Here is a 15,088-nt window from a genome sequence, read left to right on the forward strand (position 1 = left end):
CCACTCCATGTTTGGCATATGACACGGAGTACAAGGAGTGGAATGTCAGCTCTAATGTTTCCTCTAGACATTAATCAACAGGGCAGCAACCACAGCTCATCAATGACCCTAGAAACCACAGGGTTGAGTCTGAGACTGAGAGGAACTATGGTGAATGCACACACTCATAATAGTAACACACAGCAATCAAGATAACTACCTTTGACTGCTCTACAGATGTAGGATCTTAGTTTGCACGATACTTTTGCTGCAATGCACGACATTTACAACTTGTAGTGTATTTGAGGTTTAAAAAGGCTTCTGAAGTTTGTAATTTCCACAAATGTTTGACATTTCAGACTTGCTTTTCCCTTTCGAAAAATGTATCAACCCTTACAAAAATGTAATTTTATAATAATAATAATAATTCACATTTCCTGTTGCTGCAAGATTATTTTCCTGCTGTAGCAAACTGTCTGAAATTAAGATTCTACATCTGTACTTTGCAGGGGTACAACACTTTCTGTTATCAAATCATTCTCACACTACATGTAATTAGGCCTAATTGTTTTGCAGCTCCAATAGGGGGGATCAGAACAGGAACATTTAAGACTCTGAATGACAGAGGAAATGTTCACAAATTAAGGTGTAGATTTATTTTCCTTGGCAACCATCAAAGTGATAATATTCTCCTCTAGCGCAATCCAAATAAACACTCTGCCCTCGTAGATGGGGGAGGGAGGGGGGGGGGGGACAAATGAGAGCGAGAGAAAGAAAGACGGCAGGTGAGCTCAGCTCATGGTAGTGTTACCAGCAGCTAGATCCCACACCCTCCTCTCTGAAACCATAAGCGTTCTGTAACACCAGGCCATATATCTGCTGTAGCATCTTCTTAGGTTTCTTTATTTTAATTCAGTCCCATGAGGCATCTGTCCTGGCTGCTCCTTTATGGCTTTGTTCTTTTTGCTAATATGAATTAAAAGGGGAATGAAGTGCATAGTCTCTACGACATGTAATGCATATGAGTGTGCAATGGGCTATAGGGTGGCATTGCCAAGTGCAAGTCTTTTTTTAAACTGTGTGTGTGTCTGTGTGTGTGTCGTCTTTCTGTCTATGTACGTCTGTGTGTTGGTGCCTGTATATAGTGTATGTGGGGGCCGGGGGGTTCAGGGTATCAATAGGATTATATATTTTTGACGTATTGATTATATACCCGGTGAGATCAGAAGTGTGTGGTTGCCTTTGTGCTAGTCCCCCGGGCCACTCTATTGACTGCTTATATTAACATCACTAAATTCCCCATTAGTGCAATGTCAGAGGTGATTGTCAGGCGGAAGGAGACGTTATCTGGGGCCTGCGCTGTTTGGTTTCATTAGCAACAGAGAGAGACAGAGAGAGAGAGAAAACCCTTTATGGTTGTGAGGTCTGGGGTCTGCTCACCAACCAAGAATTCACAAAATGGGACAAACACTCTGTGTACAACGTAAAACACCAAATAATGCATGCAGAGCAGAATTAGGCCTATACCTGCTAATTATCAAAATCCAGAAAAGAGCCGTTAAATTCTACAACTACCTAAAAGGAAGCGATTCCCAAACCTTCCATAACAAAGCCATATTTATCCATTTTTCTCTCAGATGAAAAAAAAAGGTTTTTGAATTCTTTGTGCAATCAAATTTTGATAAACTCCCATATCTACTGGGTGTAATACGACAGTGTGCCATCACAGCAGCAAGATGTGTGACCTGTTGCTACAAGAAAAGGGCAACCAGTGAAGAACAAACACCATTGTAAATACAACCCATATTTATGCTTATTTATTTTCCCTTTTGTACTGTAATTATTTGCACGTCATTACAACACTGTATATAGACATAATATGACATTTGAAATGTCTTTATTCTTTAGGAACTTGTGTGAGTGTAATGTTTAATGTTCATTTTTGTTTATTTCACTTTTTTAATTCATTTAATTTGCTTTGGTAATGTTAACATATGTTTCGAATGCCAATAAAGCCCCTTGAATTTAATTTAATTGAATTGAGAGGGAGAGAGAGAGAGAGAGTGGGAAAGATGGAAAGAGAGACAGGGAGAAAGAGAGGTGGTATGGAGGCATTCTCTTTAACCATGGAAGTAAGTTCAGATGTATGGCCTCTCTTTTAGTCCCCAGGAGAATCCCCCATCAGCCCCCAGTGGGACCATCATCACTACCCAGACTCCCTACACCATTCTCTCCATTCTTCTTCAGCCCTCATTAGAATGTTCCTCAAGTACTCCCAGCCACATTCCATAGTACCCTCCCTTCTCTATTCTCTACTAGCCAAGGAAACACATGTCTAGCGGCTAGCCCAGCAGATAAGGAAATGTAGGAACGTAGAGACTCTTTCCTGCTGTCTGTTGAGGACTGGTCAATAAATCCAAAGTGTTTAATGGATTATGCACATAGATGTCCACAGATGAAGAACTCTGAAAGCCCGTCCACATTACACCACAACAGCGGGACATGTCCTCTGGAATGTTAACCTTGACTGTGTTTTCTTTCAATCTCCCTCAAGGAGAGTAAATGCTTTTGTACTCGAGGCAGAGGTTGTGACCAGCTGCTTTTCTAAAGAAGAAAAAGCAATCTTCTAAATGAACTAGTTCTGTATCACAAAATATACCCCTGTAAACATAGCTAAAGTGTATTGAAAATCCATTACATGGAGGTTAGACTTGGTCTGTACTATCAGGAGGCACACAGTCACTCCAAACCCTGACGACTGATTTCCTGTGTATGTAGAGGAACCACACTCTGATGGGTCTTTCTGCTAATTACTAGTAACTCAACCCTCCCCCAGAGCAGGAGGTCCCCCCCCCCTGGGTGCACGTTTAGTTTTTTGCCCTAGCACTACACAGCTGATTCAAATAACCAACTCATCCAGCTTCGACTATATGAATCAGCTGTGTAGTGCTGGGGCAAAAAACTAAATGTGCACCCAGGGGGGGCCCCAGGACCGAGGTTTGGGAAAACCTGCTCCAGAGCATTTGTGTTTAAAGAAGAGCCACTATTGATTGAGCCCTCTATAGGTCTCCTGAGAGGGAACTGAACCCGTGTCCACCTCCCTGTTACCTAGCGATGGCTACCCATAGCGTTGTCATGGGAATGAGAGGTCAGGGGGTCGAGGGGGACCGTGTGAATGGCTAATCAGACACTTCACCTCAGTTCACCTAAGTATCCACATTTCTGATTCTGCTTTAGGAAGTTTATCTATGTCAATTATATGGAGTCTATGTAGCCTTCACTTTGCCATCAAAATGGTTTGAATTTGAGACATCATCTTGTATTTTTTAATATCACCATAAAAGTTGACAAGCCTGAACAATTCTGAATTTCAGAAGTGGATATACCACCCCCCCCCTGTCCATTTTACCTGCTGCGATTGGTTCAATATGGATTAAAATGCCACCAGTCATTGGTGTATTGTATTTATGGACTCTGACAATGATAATCCATGTTGTTAGCATTAGATACATCCCACAGTGAAATCTACTGACTCCAGATCTTCATCTCCAACATTTATTGGTAGTAGAAACCAGAAACAAGAAACCCTCAAAACCCATAGGAAAGTGCTTTTGGAAAACACGACCACATAAGATGGAAAGGGATTTAGGTTTCCAGCCAAGCCTACTAAGCATACATCATCTAAACAATTTAGAATCAGAACCAAATGCTCTGAATCCCGTACTCAGAGTCTAGACTACAGGAACTGATGCACATGACATTGGTTGGAGTCTGAGGGAGTAATTTTATTGATAAGTTATAGTGTCTGAGGTCTGTTTCTCAGGCTCTTTTATAGCTCCAACTATAGATCTCTCATCTGATTCAGACTGCTTCTCTCTGTCTGTGACAGACACAGATCCCCAGATAGGGCCTCTGCACGCTGAAACATAAACCAGCTCAAATAATTTTAGACATGTTGTACCTTCACCGAGTAACAGACATAAATACTGCTAAACACCGGCATTTAGCTGCCTGTTTCCTGCTTAGCTTTCATATGACCGTGGAGTGGGCCCACTCTCTCCATCCATGCTCTTTTGAGAGCTGTGAAGAAAGGGAGATGATGTTTGTTCCACAAGGATATGGTGGCTGAGGGTGCGAGTCTACGAGGCTGAAGCGTTTATGCCCGACAGCATTATCTCTTTTCACTCCGCTCATGGCTTTACGCTTTACGAGGCTTTACGAGTGTAGCGTGGTGTGCTGTTGTGTAGCATCGCGAGGGAGATAGGGTTACACCAAACCCTTAAACTTAACCCTAACCTTAACCCTAACCTTAGACTTAACCCTAACCTTAATCCGACCCTTAACCCTAACTCTTAACCCTAACCTTAACCCAAGCCTTCACCCTAACCTTAACCCTAACCTTAACCCTAACCTTAACCCAACCTTTAACCCAACCTTAACCCAAGCCTAACCTAGCCTTAACCCCTTAACCCAACCCTTAACCCTAGCCTTAACCCTAACCCTAGCCTTAACCCTTAGCCCTTAACCCTAGCCTTAACCCGACCCTTAACCCTAACTCTTAACCCTAACCTTAACCCAAGCTTTAACCCAAGCCTTAACCCTAACCCTAGTCTTAAACCTAGCCTTAACCCAAACCTTAACCCTATCCTTAACCCTAGCCTTAGCCTTAACCCTAGCCTTAGCCATAGCCGTAACCCTAGCCTTGTCCCTAACCTTAACCCTATCCTTATCCCTAACCTTAACCCTAGCCTTATCCCTAACCTTAACCCAAGCTTTAACCCAAGCCTTAACCCTAGCCTTAACCTGAACCCTATCCTTAACCCTAGCCTTAGCCTTAACCCTTAGCCCTAGCCTTAACCCTAGCCTTATCCCTAACCTTAACCCTAGCCTTATCCCTAATCTTAGCCCTAGCCTATCCCTAACCTTAACCCTTAGCCATAACCTTAACCATAGCCCAAACCCTAACCCTAGCCTTAACCCTAACCTTAACCCTAGCCTTAACCTTAGCCTTAACCCTAACCTTAACCATAACCTTGACCCTAACCCTAGCCTTAGCCCTAGCCTTAACTTAAAAAGCACATTTTGTTTTCATACATTTTTAGGATATACAGTTAAAGTTGGAAGTTTACATACATTTAGGTTGGAGTCATTAAAACTCATTTTTCAACCACTCCACACATTTCTTGTTAACAAACTTTAGTTTTGGCAAGTCGGTTAGGACATCTACTTTGTGCATGACACAAGGCATTTTTTCAACAATTGTTTACAGACGGATTATTTCACTTATAATTCACTGTGTCACAATTCCAGTGGGTCAGAAGTTTACATACACTAAGTTGACTATGCCTTTAACTTAAACAGCTTGGAAAATTACAGAAAATTATGTCATGGCTTTAGAAGCTTCTGATAGGCTAATTGACATCATTTGAGTCAATTGGAAGTGTACCTGTGGATGTATTTCAAGGCCTACCTTCAAACTCTGTGCCTCTTTGCTTGACATCATGGGAAAATCAAAATAAATCAGCCAAGACCTCAGAAAAAAATTGGAGACCTCCACAAGTATGGTTCCTCCTTGGGAGCAATTTCCAAACGCCTGAAGGTACCACGCTCATCTGTACAAACAATAGTACGCAAGTATAAACACCATGGGGCCACGCAGCCGTCATACCGCTCAGGAAGGAGACACATTCTGTCTCCTAGAGATTAATGTACTTTGGTGCGAAAAGTGCAAATCAATCCCAGAACAATAGCAAAGGACCTTGTGAAGATGCTGGAGGAAACAGGTACTAAAGTATCTATATCCACAGTAAAATGAGTCCTATATCGACGCAACCCGAATGGCCGCTCAGCAAGGAAGAAGCCACTGCTCCAAACCATAAAAAAGCCAGACTACAATTTACAACTGCACATGGGGACAAAGATCGTACTTTTTGGAGAAATGTCCTCTCGTCTGATGAAACAAAACTAGAAATGTTTGGCCATAATGACCATCGTTATGTTCAGAGGAAAAGGGGGAGGCTTAAAGGCGAAGAACACCATCCCAACCATGAAGCACGGGGGTGGCAGCATCATGTTGCTGGGGTGCTTTGCTGCAGGAGGGACTGGTGCACTTCACAAAATAGATGGCATCATGAGGTAGGGAAACATCTCAAGACATCAGTCAGGAAGTTAAAGCTTGTTCGCAAATGGGTCTTCCAAATGGACAATGACCCTAAGCATACTTCCAAAGTTGTGGCAAAATGGCTTAAGGACAACAAAGTCAAGGTATAGGAGTGGCCATCACAAAGCCCTGACGTCAATCCCATAGAACATTTCTGGGCAGAACTGAAAAGGCGTGTGTGAGCAAGGAAGCCTACAAACCTGACTCAGTTACACCTGCTCTGTTGGGAGGAATGGGCCAAAATTCACCCAACTTATTGTGAGAAGCTTGTGGAAGCCTATCCAAAATGTTTTACCCAAGTTAAACATTTTAAAGGCAATGCTACCAAATACTAATTGAGTGTATGTAAACTTCTGACCCACTGGAAACGAAAAGCTGAAATAAATCATTCTCTCTATTATTATTCTGACATTTCACATTCTGAAAGTAAAGTGGTGATCCTAACTGACCTAAAACAGGGATTTTTTACTAGGATTAAATGTCAGGAATTGTGAAAAACTGAGTTTAAATGTATTTGGTTAAGGTGTATGTAAACTTCCGACCTCCAACTGTAGCTGTGGAACTAGTGGAAACCCTGCCACGCACACTGTGGCCTTGGTCACCACCATAGACACAGCCCAGCCCCTCCCTCCTCTGATGTGATTTGATGTGGAGCTCCATTCCCAACCAAATGAAGGACAGTTTAAATGAGTCTGACGGCACCATCGTGATTCTGCATAGTTTAGATTTCTGTTGAAAATCTCCTTCTATCAGACATTTTGGCAGGTCATTTTTCTCTTTGAGTGAGCAGTCCTCCAGCCTGATTCTCCAGTTGTTTCACTGTCCATTACATCAATAACCGTGTATGTTTTCCTGCAGTGTAGAGAAGCTCTGTATGGTAGAAGCCATACTTAGTAAGCAGACTCTCCTCCTCCTGCCCTGATGTGATCATATCCCTGTGTAATGAGGCAGGGCGAGTGCAAGGTGGGGCTCGTTCAAGCACAGCAAAGACATGTCTACCAAGTGGAACAGAAAGACAGCAAAATGTACGTCTGGCAGCCAGGGAGAATGATGCACTAGGATCCACTGTGTCTCGTTCTGTCTCTCTCCCTCTTTCTTCACACATCTCCTGCTCTCTCTCTTTCTCCATCTATAACCTTTCTCTCTCCATCTATAACCGCTCTCTCCATCTATAACCTCTCTTCATCTATAATCTCTCTGTCTCCATCTGTAATCTCTCTTTCTTCATCTATAACCTCTCTTTCTTCATCTATAACCTCTCTTGCTCTGTCTCCATCTATAACCTCTCTCTCTCCATCTATAACCTCTCTTTCTTCATCTATAACCTCTCTTGCTCTGTCTCCATCTATAACCTCTCTTGCTCCATCTATAACCTCTCTTTCTCCATCTATAACCTCTCTTGCTCTGTCTCCATCTATAACCTCTCTTCATCTATAACCTCTCTCCATCTATAACTTATCTTTCTCCATCTATAACCTCTCTTTCTCCATCTATAACTTCTCTTTCTCCATCTATAACTTCTCTTTCTCCCACTATAACTTCTCTCTTTCCACCTATAACCTCTTTCTCCCACTATAACTTCTCTTTCTCTATCTATAACTTCTCTTTCTCCATCTATAACTTCTCTTTCCATTCTATAACTTCTCTTTCTTTATAACCATTCCATCTATAACTTCTTTCTCCATCTATAACTCCATCTATAACTATAACTTCTCTTTCTCCATCTATAACTTCTCTTTCTCCATCTATAACTTCTCTTTCTCCATCTATAACTTTTCTTTCTCCATCTATAACTTCTCTTTCCATTCTATAACTTCTCTTTCTCCATCTATAACTTCTCTTTCTCCATCTATAACTTCTCTTTCCATTCTATAACTTCTCTTTCTCCATCTATAACTTCTCTTTCTCCATCTATAACTTCTCTTTCCATTCTATAACTTCTCTTTCTCCATCTATAACTTCTCTTTCTCCATCTATAACTTCTCTTTCTCCATCTATAACTTTCTTTCTCCATCTATAACTTCTCTTTCTCCATCTATAACTTCTCTTTCTCCATCTATAACTTCTCTTTCTCCATCTATAACTTCTCTTTCTCCATCTATAACTTTTCTTTCTCCATCTATAACTTCTCTTTCTCTCTTCTCTCCATCTATAACCTCTTTCTTTCTCCATCTATAACCTCCATCTATAACTTGCTCTGTCTCCATCTATAACCTCTTTCTCCATCTATAACCTCTCTCCATCTATAACTCTGTCTCCATCTATAACCTGTCTATAACTTCATCTATAACCTCTCTCCATCTATAACTTTTCTTTCTCCATCTATAACCTCTTTCTCCATCTATAACTTCTCTTTCTCCATCTATAACCTCTCTTGCTCCATCTATAACCTCTCTTTCTCCATCTATAACCTCTCTTGCTCTGTCTCCATCTATAACCTCTCTTCATCTATAACCTCTCTTGCTCTGTCTCCATCTATAACCTCTCTTCATCTATAACCTCTCTCCATCTATAACTTTTCTTTCTCCATCTATAACCTCTTTCTCCATCTATAACTTCTCTCTTTCCACCTATAACCTCTTTCTTCATCTATAACCTCTCTTTCTCCATCCATAACTTCTCTCTCTCCATCTATAACCTCTCTTTCTCCATCCATAACTTCTCTCTCTCCATCTAACTTCTCTTTCTCCATCTATAACTTCTCTCTCCATCTAATACTTCTTTCTCCATCTATAACCTCTTTCTCCATCTATAATCTTTCTTTCTCCATCTATAACATCACTCTTTCTCCATCTATAATCTTTCTTTCTCCATCTATAACTTCACTCTTTCTCCATCTATAATCTCTCTCTCTCCATCTATAACGTATTTTTCTCCATCTATAACGTATCTTTCTCCATCTAACTTCTCTTTCTCCATCTATAACTTCTCTTTCTCCATCTATAACTTCTGTTTCTCCATCTATAACTTCTCTTTCTACATCTATAACTTCTCTTTCTCCATCTATAACTTCTCTTTCTCCATCTATAACTTCTCTTTCTCCATCTATAACCTCTTTCTCCATCTATAACCTCTTTCTCCATCTATAACTTCTCTTTCTCCATCTATAACTTCTTTCTCCATCTATAACTTCTCTTTCTCCATCTATAACCTCTTTCTCCATCTATAACCTCTTTCTCCATCTATAACTTCTCTTTCTCCATCTATAACCTCTTTCTCCATCTATAACTTCTGTTTCTCCATCTATAACTTCTCTTTCCATTCTATAACTTCTCTTTCTCCATCTATAACTTCTCTCTCTCCATCTATAACTTCTCTCTTTCCATCTATAACTTCTCTTTCTCCATCTATAACTTCTCTCTTTCCATCTATAACTTTTCTTTCTCCATCTATAACTTTTCTTTCTCCATCTATAACCTCTTTCTCCATCTATAACTTCTCTCTTTCCACCTATAACCTCTTTCTTCATCTATAACCTCTCTTTCTCCATCCATAACTTCTCTTTCTCCATCTATAACCTCTCTTTCTCCATCTATAACTTCTCTTTCTCCATCTATAACCTCTTTCTCCATCTATAACTTCTCTTTCTCCATCTATAACTTCTCTTTCTCCATCTATAACTTCTCTTTCTCCATCTATAACTTCTCTTTCTCCATCTATAACTTCTCTTTCTCCATCTATAACTTCTCTTTCTCCATCTATAACTTCTCTTTCTCCATCTATAACCTCTTTCTCCATCTATAACTTCTCTTTCTCCATCTATAACTTCTGTTTCTCCATCTATAACTTCTCTTTCTCCATCTATAACTTCTCTTTCTCCATCTATAACCTCTTTCTCCATCTATAACTTCTCTTTCTCCATCTATAACCTCTTTCTCCATCTATAACCTCTTTCTCCATCTATAACTTCTGTTTCTCCATCTATAACTTCTCTTTCTCCATCTATAACCTCTTTCTCCATCTATAACTTCTCTTTCTCCATCTATAACTTCTCTTTCTCCATCTATAACTTCTCTCTTTCTCCATCTATAACCTCTTTCAATTCAATTCAATTCAAGGGGCTTTATTGGCATGGGAAACATGTGTTAGCATTGCCAAAGCAAGTGAGGTAGATAATATACAAAAGTGAAATAAACAATAAAAATTAACAGTAAACATTACACATACAGAAATATACATCAAAATCAATAACCCCTTTCTCCATCTATAACTTCTCTCTCCTTCTATAACTTCTCTCTCACCATCTATAACCTCTCTCTCCATCTATAATCTCTCTCCATTTATAACCTCTCTCTCTCCATCTATAACTTCTCTCTCTCCATCTATAACCTCTCTCTCCATCTATAATCTCTCTCCATTTATAACCTCTCTCTCTCCATTTATAACCTCTCTCTCTCCATCTATAACTTCTCTTTCTCCATTTATAACCTCTCTCTCTCCATCTATAACTTCTCTCTCTCCATCTATAACTTCTCTCTCTCCATCTATAACCTCTCTCTCTCCATCTATAACCTCTCTTTCTCCATCTATAACTTCTCTTTCTCCATCTATAACTTCTCTCTTTCTCCATCTATAACCTCTCACCATTTATAATCTATCTTTCTCCATCAATAACCTCTCTTTCTCCATCTATAACCTCTCTCTCTCCATCTATAACCTCTCTCTATCTATAATCTCTCTCTCTCCATCTATAACTTCTCTCTCTCCATCTATAACTTCTCTCTCTCCATCTATAACTTCTCTCTCTCTCCATCTATAACCTCTCTTTATCTCTAACCTTGCTTTCTTTTCCATCTCTAACCTCTCTCTCTCTCTTCCAGCCGGTGCCCATCGATGACTCATTCTGTGGTCTGGACATCAACCAGCCCCTTGGCGGCTCTCAGCTGGTGACGGGACACACCCTCTACACAGAGACACGGGACCGCATGACCTCTGTCACCTCCTACGTCTACAACGGATACTGCGTGGCTTTTGTCGGCACCAAGAGCGGACGCCTCAAAAAGGTCAGTTACCATTACTAGCAGTTGTGGTCAGTTACCAGCAGTTATCGTCAGCCACTGCTTTTGTTTCTAAAATGCTGACTTACAGTACTCAAGCCCATCGCACCTTAGGGAGCATAGGCCAACGAAGACTCCTCTCCATCGCACTCTGCTCTGGGCAGTCTTCTCCAGCTCGTTTGGCTATTCTGGTGTCCCAGTTCAAGGTCCATTTAAAGAGAACCCAGCCACATCATCATTGTCGAAGCCATGGCCTCTGGAGACTGAGGAGACTGTCCACTGACTGGTCTTCAGACCCTCAGACACTGTCAAGTGGTGCTATTCTATTCCAGGGACTCAGTCTAGATGGAGGACAGTGTGGAAACTTTTCTCCTCCATATTTAATGCTTTTAGTCCTGTGACAGAGGGGCAGGGGCGTAGAGGGGCAGGGGCGTAGAGGGTGCAGGGGCGAAGAGTGGCAGGGGCGAAGAGTGGCAGGGGCGTAGAGTGGCAGGGGTGTAGAGGGGCAGGGGTGTAGAGGGGCAGGGGCGTAGAGTGGCAGGGGTGTAGAGGGGCAGGGGTGTAGAGGGGCAGGGGTGTAGAGGGGCAGTGGATGTAGATTGGCAGGGCGTAGGGGGCAGTGGGTGTAGATTGGCAGGTCGTAGGGGGCAGTGGGTGTAGATTGGCAGGGCGTAGGGGGCAAGGGTGTAGATTGGCAGGGCGTAGGGCGGCAGGGGTCTAGATTGGCAGGGCGTAAGGGGGCAGTGGGTGTAGATTGGCAGGTCGTAGGGGGCAGGGGTGTAGACTGGCAGGGCGTAGGGGGCAGGGGTGTAGATTGGCAGGTCGTAGGGGGCAGTGGGTGTAGATTGGCAGGGCGTAGGGGGCAGGGGTGTAGATTCGTAGGGCGTCACGGGTCAAGATTGGCAGGGCGTAGGGGGCAGGGGTGTAGATTGGCAGGTCGTAGGGGGCAGTGGGTGTAGATTGGCAGGGCGTAGGGGTCAGTGGGTGTAGATTGGCAGGGCGTAGGGGGCAGTGGGTGTAGATTGGCAGGTCGTAGGGCGGCAGGGGTGTAGATTGGCAGGGCGTAGTGGGGCAGGGGTCTAGATTGGCAGGTCGTAGGGTGGCAGGGGTGTAGATTGGCAGGGCGTAGGGGGAAGTGGGTGTAGATTGGCAGGGCGAAGGGGGCAGGGGTCTAGATTGGCAGGGCGTAGGGGGCAGGGGTGTAGAGTGGAAGGGGTCTAGATTGGTAGGTCGTAGGGTGGCAGGGGTGTAGATTGGCAGGGCGTAGGGGGAAGTGGGTGTAGATTAGCAGGGCGTAGGGGGCAGGGGTGTAGATTGGCAGGGCGTAGGGGGAAGTGGGTGTAGATTGGCAGGTCGTAGGGGGCAGGGGTGTAGATTGGCAGGGCGAAGGGGGCAGGGGTCTAGATTGGCAGGGCGTAGGGGGCAGGGGTGTAGAGTGGAAGGGGTCTAGATTGGCAGGGCGTAGGGTGGCAGGTCGTAGGGGGCAGGGGTCTAGATTGGCAGGGCGTAGGGCGGCAGGGGTGTAGATTGGCAGGGCGTAGTTGGGCAGCGGGTGTAGATTGGCAGGGCGTAGGGGGCAGCGGGTGTAGATTGGCAGGTCGTAGGGGGCAGTGGGTGTAGATTGGCAGGGCGTAGGGGCGGCAGGGGTCTAGATTGGCAGGGCGTAGGGCGGCAGGAGTGTAGATTGGCAGGTCGTAGGGCGGCAGGGGTCTAGATTGGCAGGGCGTAGGGCGGCAGGGGGTGTAGATTGGCAGGTCGTACGGCGGCAGGGGTGTAGATTGGCAGGGCGTAGGGGGCAGGGCGTAGGGGGAAAGGGGTCTAGATTGGCAGGGCGTAGGGGGCAGCGGGTGTAGATTGGCAGGGCGTAGGGGGCAGCGGGTGTAGATTGGCAGGTCGTAGGGCGGCAGGGGTTCTAGATTGGCAGGGCGTAGGGGGCAGGGCGTAGGGGGAAAGGGGTCTAGATTGGCAGGGCGTAGGGGGCGTAGGGGGTAGGGGTCTAGATTGGCAGGGCGTAGGGGGCAATGGGTGTAGATTGGTAGGGCATAGGGGGCGTAGGTAGGGGAAAGGGGTCTAGATTGGCAGGGCATAGGGGGCAGTGGGTGTAGATTGGCAGGGCGTAGGGGGCAGGGGTGTAGATTGGCAGGGCGTAGGGGGCAGGGGTGTAGATTGGCAGGGCGTAGGGGGGCAGGAGTGTAGATTGGCAGGGCGTAGGGGGGCAGGGATGTCGTTCCTCTGTAGTGCTCATTATGTTACCCCTTGTGGAAGGAGCTCTGTTCATTGCGGCCGTGCTGAATAACCTCCACTGGCCCATTAATTTTAATAGGGACCTTTATTCCTGCAACCCAGAGAGAGGGGGAGGCTAGAGAGAGCAGGCCCACACAAAACCCAGCCTCTGTCTCTGCTGGAGCGGCCAGACAATGCTGTCGGTTAAAGCTCCCGTCTGGCATTTGAAAAACAGCAGAATTGTTTTGAATGAAAATGACATTTGAATAGATTGTTAGATCCAGACTGTAGCTTTAAGGGCCGACAGTCCTCTTATCATGGCATATTTCACCCCACCGCCACCAAAACAAGCAGCTTATAGAGCATCTAGTGGATCAGGTGCCTATTATACATGGGACGATTATAATGATGTTGCAGAAATTGGAGCGTGTTGCGTGGTGGAGAGTAGGCTACTTCATCATATGGTTAACCTGGCATTACACAGTCAGCACTGGTAACAGTTGAGTGATGTATGTGTGGTCTAGAAGGGCTCCCTGTGTTGGGCTGCTGTCGAGGCTGCCTTGCTGCATGTCAATGATGTTGATGGTGGTTTGTGAGGTGAGTTTTTCCTGTACATTGTTATGTAAAGCTCTTTGAGCATCTGGAAAAGTGCCTTACTGTATCAATCCAATCAATTGCCATTGGTCATGGTGGTACTATGCGTCATGGATCCTGCTAGTGTATGGAAGCAGATTGTGGGATTTGTCAGCTGCGCCTTGGCTCCTCCCCCCTGGGAACTGTCACAGCTTGAGTGACAGTGTGGGCCTCTGTCACATGGGCCGGAGCAGGACAGATCCAGTCCTCCTAAAAACACCAGCTGTCACTCCTAGAGAGAGGATTAGAGGGAAGGTGAGCGAGAGATGGAGAGAGAGGGAGGGAGAAAGAGGTAGGGGTTGAGAGTGGGGGAAGGAGAGAGAGAGATGGAGAGAGAGGGCAGAAGAAGGAGGTAGGGGTGGAGAGTGGGAGAAGGAGAGAGAGAGATGGAGAGAGGGCAGAAGAAGGAGGTAGGGGTGGAGAGTGGGAGAAGGAGAGAGAGAGATGGAGAGAGGGCAGAAGAAAGAGGTAGGGGTGGAGAGTGGGGGAAGGAGAGAGAGAGAGAGAGAGGGCAGAAGAAAGAGGTGGAGAGAGAAGGAGAGGAAGAAAGAGGTAGGGGTGGAGAGTGGGGGAACGGAGAGAGAGAGATGGAGAGAGAGGGGAGAAGAAAGAGGTAGGGGTTGAGAGTGGGGGAAGAAGAGAGGTAGAGAGATGGAGAGAGAGGGCAGAAGAAAGAGGTAGGGGTGGAGAGTGGGGGAAGGAGGAGAGAGAGGGCAGAAGAAAGAGGTGGAGAGAGGAGGGAGGAAGAAAGAGGTAGGGGGTGGAGAGTGGGGAACGAGAGAGAGAGATGAGAGAGGGAGGAAGAAAGAGGTAGGGGTGGAGAGTGGGGGAAGGAGAGAGAGAGATGGAGAGAGAGGGCAGAAGAAAGAGGTAGGGGTGGAGAGTGGGGGAAGGAGAGAGAGATGGAGAGAGAGGGAGGAAGAAAGAGGCAGGGGTGGAGATTGGGGGAAGGAGAGCGCGAGAACGATAGCGGGATAGAGAGAGAAAATAACAGTTGTGTTGGTAAGAGCATCTTTCCACCTGTTTCTGCTCGCCCTCTGTTTCCCTAGCCCCTAGAGACAACACCAATGGACCGGCTGGGTTATTTTGGTTTCTT

The 15,088-nt window shown here is 44.9% G+C and overlaps 1 protein-coding gene across 1 annotated transcript in view; it reads left to right on the top strand.

Moving 5' to 3' along the window:
* The window catches only part of LOC112240685 (plexin-A2-like), a 437,296-nt gene that overhangs the window by 70,850 nt on the left and 351,358 nt on the right, over positions 1-15,088 (top strand). Inside the window, exon 3 of the mRNA XM_042299563.1 lies at positions 10,960-11,142. Coding sequence (XP_042155497.1) covers positions 10,960-11,142 — 183 coding nt within the window. The remainder of the gene's footprint in view (positions 1-10,959; positions 11,143-15,088) is intronic.

This window comes from Oncorhynchus tshawytscha, linkage group LG16 (genome assembly GCF_018296145.1).
Source record: "Oncorhynchus tshawytscha isolate Ot180627B linkage group LG16, Otsh_v2.0, whole genome shotgun sequence".
NCBI lineage: Eukaryota > Metazoa > Chordata > Actinopteri > Salmoniformes > Salmonidae > Oncorhynchus > Oncorhynchus tshawytscha.